General features: G+C 51.6%; 3 protein-coding genes across 3 annotated transcripts in view; 1 reads left to right on the forward strand and 2 right to left on the reverse strand.

Moving 5' to 3' along the window:
* EAH_00034220 (hypothetical protein, conserved) overlaps window positions 1-1350 on the forward strand; it is a gene marked incomplete at both ends in the record, with an annotated part of 7626 nt that extends 6276 nt beyond the window's left edge. The window contains 4 exons of the mRNA XM_013392198.1: window positions 1-5; window positions 373-423; window positions 609-701; window positions 1009-1350. The exon at window positions 1-5 is cut by the window's left edge and continues 138 nt beyond it. Coding sequence (XP_013247652.1) covers window positions 1-5; window positions 373-423; window positions 609-701; window positions 1009-1350 — 491 coding nt within the window. The remainder of the gene's footprint in view (window positions 6-372; window positions 424-608; window positions 702-1008) is intronic.
* Window positions 1351-2646: 1296 nt separating this feature from the next.
* EAH_00034230 (hypothetical protein) lies at window positions 2647-3150 on the reverse strand (the record flags this gene model as incomplete). The annotated part of the gene is made up of 1 exon (XM_013392199.1): window positions 2647-3150. One exon carries the CDS (start codon window positions 3148-3150, stop codon window positions 2647-2649), a length of 504 nt encoding a protein of 167 aa, XP_013247653.1.
* A 121-nt stretch (window positions 3151-3271) lies between these two features.
* The window catches only part of EAH_00034240 (sodium-dependent transporter, putative), a gene marked incomplete at both ends in the record, with an annotated part of 4831 nt that continues 602 nt past the window's right edge, over window positions 3272-7500 (reverse strand). The window contains 4 exons of the mRNA XM_013392200.1: window positions 3272-3827; window positions 4187-5555; window positions 5718-6060; window positions 6373-7394. Coding sequence (XP_013247654.1) covers window positions 3272-3827; window positions 4187-5555; window positions 5718-6060; window positions 6373-7394 — 3290 coding nt within the window. The remainder of the gene's footprint in view (window positions 3828-4186; window positions 5556-5717; window positions 6061-6372; window positions 7395-7500) is intronic.

Genomic DNA, 7500 nt, shown 5'->3' on the forward strand with positions numbered 1-7500 from the left:
AGCAAGTTAGGGGTTTACAATCGCTGCTCTTACGCTGGACTGAAGGAGATTTGCTGCTGTCTCACTCGAGGCTGCTGCACTTCTTCTTAAAAAACAATACACAACAACCTCTACGTACACTCTACGTCGCAGGAGCAGAGGTTAGCGACGGTTTAGGGTTTAGGGTTTAGGGTTTAGGGTTTAGGGTCTACTGGGGTAGGGTCTACGGTTTAGGGGTTTAAGGGTTTAGGGTTTAGGGTTTAGGGGTTGACGGTTTACGGTGTAGGAGTCTAGGGTTTAGGGTTTAAGATCTAGGGTTTACGGTCTAGGGTTTATGGTTTAGGTTTTAGGGTTTAGGGTTTAGGAAGGGTTTGGGTGTCTGCTACTGTGCAGATTAAACGAGTCGGCAGCGGCGAAGTCGGCAAAATGGACATCCAAATAACCGTGAGGCCAGGGTTTAGGGTTTAGGGTTTAGGGTTTAGGGTTTAGGGTTTCGGGTTTACAATTTTGCATGTTGCACTGAGGCTTTAGAGTTTACTGCTTGTGGTGTATTAGGGTTTAGGGTTTAGAGATAAGGGTTTAGGGTTTAGGGTTTAGGGTTTAGGGTTTAGGGTTTGTGGTTGTTATAGGAGAAGCGGCGAAGGGGTTTGCTGCCTCGCACTTCAATAATATTTCGATTTGACACAACGCGAGAGTTTAATCAGTGGTTTGCAGCTCTTCAGGTTTGTCTCTTTATTAAGTTTGTCTCTTTATTTAGTTTGTCTCTTTATTAAGTTTGTCTCTTTATTAAGTTTGTCTCTTTATTAAGTTTGTCTCTGCTATTTATTTTGTTTTGATATTGAGTTTGTTTGTTTTGTTTTGTTTTGTTTGTTTGTTTTATTTGTTTGTCTCCGTTTGCCTTCTCGGTGTCTCCTTTTGTCTTTCTGTCTAATTTGTCTCCTTTGGTCTTTTCATCTCCCCACAGAGTTTAGGGTTTAGGGTTTAGGGTTTAGGGTTTAGGGTTTAGGGTTTGTGTGTTGTTTTGTTTAGTTGGCTTCTGATGACAAAGCCTTTCTCGCTTATGTTCAAGAAAAAGCAGCAAAAGATTATAAACCTGCTGCAGCTGCATGCAGCTCTGCTGCATGCAGCCCCTATAAAGCCCCATCACTGCATGCATGCAGCAGCAACGGCAGCAGTAGCACCAGCAGCAGCAGCCGCATCACCACAGGCAGACAGCAACACCTAGCAGCACCTACCCCTCTATCTGCTACGGCTGCTGCTGCTGCTGCTGCTGTGCAGCAGCAGCAGCAGCAACCGCAGCAGCAAGGTGCAGCAGCTGGTGTATCTTTCGGCAGTATGGATGAGGTCCCTTTAGACGGTGTGGGGCCCTAAAAAGGAGACACCTCTTTATCGACATTATCTGCATGCATGCATGGGTGGGATTTAGGATTTTTGTGTTTAGTTTGTTTTGTTGTTTTGTTTTTATGTTCGGTGGGTTGCATGCAGCAATAAACAATTAAATACTTTTGTTTGTTTTGTTTGTTTATAGCGGAGACAAAAGCTGTGCGACTTTAGCTTCTTTGTTTTGTTCTGCTTAGGCTTGTCTCTGCTGTTTACTATACATCTATATAATATATAATATATAATGCATAATATATAATATATAATATATAATATTTAATATATAATATTTAATATAATATATACATATATATATATATATATATTAGACGCGAGAAGCAGGCAGCTAAGCAGGAGATAAAAGAGACAAAAGAAGAGACAGAGAGAACAAGCGAAGACAAACGAAGACAAAGAGAGACACCCAAGTATATATATATAATTATATATATAATTATTATATACATATATAATATATACTATATATATATATATTGAAGTAAGCGCATGCAACACAAAGAAGGGCAGCAGCAACAAAATAAATAAATAAATGCAGCAAACAAACGGCAGCAACAAAGCACAACAGCTGCTTTCTGCTGTTGCAGCAACTGCAGCAGCAGCAGCAGCAGCAGCAGCAGGCATGAGCGAACCTGCTGCAGCAGCAGCAGCAGCAGGCATGTGCGCATCTGCTGCAGCAAACTTAGCTGCAGAGTATAGAGGGGTTGTTCGTGTTTATTTATGTCTGTATTTGTCTCTCTCTTATTTTTGTTTGTCTCCTTGCGGCTTCACTCTCTCTTTGCTTCGTTTGTTTGTCTCTCTCTCCTTCTGTCTCTCTTTTTATTATTTGTTTATATTTATCTGCCTGTCTCTCTACCTCTATCTCTCTCTATCTATCTCTCTCTGCTTCTCCTCCTGTCTCTGTCTCTCTGTGTCTCTTCTCATTGCCAGCATTAACTGCAGCAGCAGCAGCACAGCAGCAGCAACAGTATAGCAGCAGCAGCACAGCAGCCGCAGCAGCAGCACAGCAGCAGCAACAGTATAGCAGCACAGCAGCAGCAGCAGCAGCGGCAGCAGCAGCAAGAGGAACAAACATTTCCTAAGGAAATAAGTTGCTGTTCACCCCCTACAGCTCTAAACCAATTGCCTGGGGCTGCATGCAGCCCCCTGTATAAAACCACCTGAGCAAAGACACCAGCAGCAGCAGCAGCAGGTGCTGCTGCTGCTGCTGCTGTTGCTGCAGCAAAGGCAGCAGAAGCAGCAGCTGCTGTGACGCTCTAGGGGAGAGACAGCCTAACGCATGCCTCCGTTTTGTCTCCTGAGCGCAAGAAACAAGATCTGTTCTGCTGCTGCTGCTCTGCTGCTGCTGCTGCTTTGCTGCTGCTGCCAGCATGCCGCCGCTGTGCTCTTATCCTTTTGCTGCATTGGTTTCAAAAGATGTACCGGTCGCTGTGCTTCTGCTGCTGCTGCTGCTGCTGCGGCTAACGGCTTGCTGCTGTTGCTGCTGCCGTTGCTGCTGCAGCTGCGCAAAAGCATTAACCTGTAGGGGTACCTTCCAAACAGCAGCAAATCACGAGCTTTGCTGCTGCTCTTGCTGGCGCTGCTGCAGGTGTTACTGTTGCTGCTGCTGCTGCGACTAACGGCTTGCTGCTGTTGCTGCAGCAGCGGCTTTTTCTGCTGCACGCAGCTGTGGTTCCTATAGGTTCGCCTGCTGCTGCGCAACAGAGTGCTGCTGTTGCTGATGCTGCCGTTGCTGCTGCTGCTGCTGTTGCTGCTGCTGCTGCTGCTACGGCTCATAACCTGCGGATATTTGCTGTCGTCCTCGTGCTGTGGCAGCAGCTACTGCCGATGCAGAATAACAGACCCATGCTGCTGCTGCTGCTGCTGCTGCTGCTGCTGCCGGTGCTGCTGCTGCTAACTAGTGGGTGCACGTCTCCAGTCTTTGCTGGCGGCACTGCTCTGTTGCTGCTGCTGCTGTTGCTGCTGCAGCGGCTGGTGCTGCCGTTGCAGCTGCTGTTATCGTTCCTGTTGCTATTGCTGCTGCCCTTGCTGCTGTTACTGCTGTTGCTGCTGTTGCTGCAGCCTCCAGTGTAACTACAGCTCTGACGCTTGCGTAGGTAAGTCGCAGCTGAGCGATTGAGGGCTGCTGCTGTTGCTGCAGTTGTCGTTGTTGCTGCTGCCATTGTTGCTGCTGCTGGTGCTGCAACTGCGACAATCCCATAGATGATGCTGCGCATGCAAGTGCTGCTGTTGCTGCAGGGCGGCTGCTGCTGGTTTTACGGGGGGTTGCAAGCGTGCTGCAGCAGCTGCTGAGCTGCTGCTGCTGCTGCTGCTGCTGCTGCTGCTGCTGCTGCTGTTCATATCGAGTGGCAAGAGAAAGGAGAATAACGAAGGGTGTATTATCCCTGCTGCAGTAATAGCCAGCAGCAGCAGCAGCACTGAAGCAATGGGTATCTGATAATATCTTCCTACTCCTGCAGCAGCAGCAGCAGCAGCCGGAGCAGCAGGAGCAGCAGCATCGGGAAGAAGCTTAAGTCCCTGCTGCATGCTCTGAATAAACAAGAAGCAAACAACAGCAGGAAGCAGGTACTTCATCAGCAGAGACCACACCGGCAGCAGCTGCAGCAAGCTGCAGTTTGCTGCTGTTATTGCATTCAGGTGTCTACGCAGGTGCTCGATGTTCCCCCAGAACAGCCAGTAGTAGCAGTGCCGCAGCAAACCCCAGCCTCCACTGCTGCTGCTGCTGCTGCAGCTCCTGGAAGCAGCAGCAGCAGCAGCTGCTGCTGCTGCTGCTGCCGCTGCTGCAGCAGCAGCAGCGGAAGCGACAGCAGACCGATCCTCCTCGTTTATTCTCCTTGCTGCTGCAGCCTCTCCACCCTCTGAAACAGCAACAGGTGCTGCTGTTGCTGCTGCTGCTGCTGCTGCGGCTGTTGCTTCGTGTTGCTGCTGGCTCTCTGCTTCCGCTGCATCTGCTGCTGCTGCTGCTTCTGGACTGGCAGCGCAGCAGACGGCGAATTCGTCCCCCACAACAGCTGCTAATTTCTCTCTGTAAAGAGCAGCAGCAGCAGCAGCAGCTGCTGCTGCTGCTGCTGCCTCCTCAGCAGCAAGTATTTTCTGTCTCTGTTTCCTCTTCGCAAAGAGAACAGCGAGGTAGAAGGAGCAGCCGCAGCCAAGCAGCAGCAGCGCAGCAGCAGCAGCAACTCCTGCTGCAGCTGTGGTGATGCTGGTGGTGAAGCAAAGTACTAAGCTGCTGCAGCAAACTGCAGCAACAAATGAAAAGAAGTTAAGATAAGAAGCAGCAGCCCCTACTTGCTTCTTCTGTCTCCTAAATGCATGCAGCCAGCCGAAAGCAAGAGATTCTGCTGCTCCCAGCAGCAGCAAACCGTTTACACCCCAATGAAAATCTGCTGCTTGCAGCGGCTCTACAGCAGCAGACAAGCAAAACGCAAAGCTAAGAGCGCAGCAGCAGCAGCAAACACAAACAGATATCACCTTCCGCCTGCTGCATCCCCAGTTGCTGCTGCTGTTGTTGTTGTTGTTGTTGTTGTTGTTGTTGTTGCTGACGATACTGAAGCTGCTGATGCTGCTGATGCTGCTGCTGACGTTGTTGTTGTTGCTGCTGCTGCTGCTACTGCTGCTGCTGCTGCTGCTGCTGCTGCAGCAGCGTGCTGCCAGCAGCACATCTACTGCTGGATGCACAAGAGAAGAAATGCTGCTGATGCCTAGCAGCACAAACGAAGTAAAAAAGAAAAAGCAGCAGACATGCGGCAGCGGTAGAGCTTCAAAGAGCAGCGGATACAGCACAAAGACAAGCCGAGGCCCCTCAAGCTGCAGGTCTCCCCACTTTGCTGCTGCTGCTGCTGCTGCTGCTGCTGGTGGTGCTCCTGGTCCGGGTGATTCTGACTCTGCTGCTGCTGCTGCTCCTGCTGCTGCTGCTGCTGCTGCAGTGTGAGATAGATGTCCTGCTACAGCAAATGCTGCAGCAGCAGAAAGAAAAGAAATGAAGATGTTCGCAGCAGCAACAATCAAAGCCTCTGCTGTGGGGCTGGGCCTCGTCTTCTTGCGAGCAGCAAAACTAAACATAGTACACTGAAAAACACTTAAAGAGAAAAACACTTGACTTGCTGCTTCAGCCCAAAGCTCTAAGCTCTGCAGCAGCAGCCCCCAGTCTATCTGCAGCAGCTGCTGCACTCCTTCACTCGCTCCTCGCAAAGCAGCAGCACCGCATGCAAGCAGCAGCACGCAGCTAAACGGCAGCAGCAAAGAAATAAAACATAAACCTACAACACCCCGAAAACCCCTGTATATACACCCTAATACAAATAACCAAATCAGCAGCAAACTAAAGCTTGCTGCTGGCATACCCCATCCGAAGGGGCTCGTTGCTGTTGCTGCTGCTGCTGCTGCTGCTGCCGCTGCTGCTGCTGCTGCGGACTCGTCTGGAACTCCTGCAGTTGCTGCTGCCTCAGCTGCTGCTGCCGCTGCTGCTGCTGCTGCTGCTGAGGCCTGGTTCGGCTGCTGCAGCACTGCATGCGCAAAGAAAGCTGCTGCCTTTGCTTCTGCGTCTGCGACGCAGCGTCCACCTGCTGCTGCTGCAGCAGCAGCAGCAGCAGGCTCCCACTTACAGAAAAGCCCTGCTGCTTGTGCTGCTCGGCAGACACTTTGCTGCTGCAGAGATGCAGCAGCACACAGCTGCTTATCAGCTGCCTGTACACTCCAAGGCAGCGCAGGCGAAAAAGCAGCAGCAGCATAAGTAAGCCCCCAGGATAAGAAGTTAGCATAATAAGAAGAAATGAAGAGAGACAGCAGCAGCATAGCAGCAGCAAGCCCTCTTAAAGAAGGAGACAGAAGAGACAGCACTTTAATAACACCTCCTTTATATATCTGACCGCATGCAACTTCGAGAGACAGCAGCGGCACGCCTAGCAGCAGCAGCAGCAGCAAATAAGCAATTAAGAATGTCCCTCCTCCCCACTTATAACAATATGCAGGAAACCTCCAGATACACCCGATTCCTACTGCTGCACCAATTGCTGCTAGCAAAAAAGATAAACGACCCTCTGCTTCCTCCTGCTGCTGCTGCTGCTGCTGCTGCTGCTGAGGAGCCGGAGGCGGAGGTGGCGGGGCGCCTCCATAGGTGCTGAGACAGCCTTTTCCTGCTGCTGCTGCTGCTGCTGCTGCACTTGAGGAAGGAGAGAAAGAAGATCCTGCTGAAACTGGCTGCTGCTGCTGCTGCTGCTGCTGCTGCTTCCTGCCTAGCCACTTGAACAGGGAAGACGAGAAGGGTGTTGATGAAGCGTTAGCTGTTGCTGCAGCAGCAGCAGCAGAATCCCCCCAATCGTCTCCATCATGCTGCTGCTGCTGCTGCTGCTGCTGCTGCGGCGGAGGCAGCAGCAAACAGGTAGGCCTGTCTTCTAAAGCGTATATACACTTCGAGACAACTACATCAACAGGTCTACGATTAGAAACCCAGAATTTGCTGCTGCTCTTGCTGCTCCTGCTGCTGCTGCTGCTGGGGCTGGGGAAGAAGCTGCCGAGATATTCATGCGGGGATATGCATGTGCTGCTGCTGCTGCTGCTGATGCTGCAGCTGCTGCTGCGGCTGCTGCTGACGGCAGCCTGCGGAGAGGGGGAGAGCGAAGAAAGACAAACAAATGTCTCTTCAGCTTTGCTGCTGCTGCGGTGGGTAGCGGAGTTGTCAGCGCTGCTGCTGCTGCTGCCCCCTCCTGCTGCGTCTGCTGCTGTAGCAGCAGCAGCAGGCGTGCTGCTGCTGCTGCTGCTGCTGCTGCGATGAGTGGGGGATGGGAAGGAGACCTTCAGCACCTGAAGGCGATGCTTTCCTTCTCCTTCTCCCCCCTCTGGAACTGAGCTGCTGCCTATCATTGCTGCTGCTGCTGCTGCTGCTGCTGCTGCTGCTGGTTCTGCTGCTGTTGCCGGTGCTGCTGCTGCTGCAGTCTTAGGCGAGACATTGGGGAGGAGCAACTGCTGCTCTTGCTGCAGCCACCTCGGCGTACAGCTGCTGCTGCTGTTGCTGTTGGTCGCTGCACGGCAGCAACAGCTGCAGCACGAACCAGCGGTGCTGCAGCTACTGCAACCGCTGCAGCTGCTGCTGTTGCTGCCGCTGCTGCTGAACAGCTTCTGCTGCTA

The sequence above is a fragment of the Eimeria acervulina genome, genomic scaffold (assembly GCF_000499425.1).
Source record: "Eimeria acervulina Houghton genomic scaffold, Eah_scaff347, whole genome shotgun sequence".
Classification (NCBI taxonomy): domain Eukaryota; phylum Apicomplexa; class Conoidasida; order Eucoccidiorida; family Eimeriidae; genus Eimeria; species Eimeria acervulina.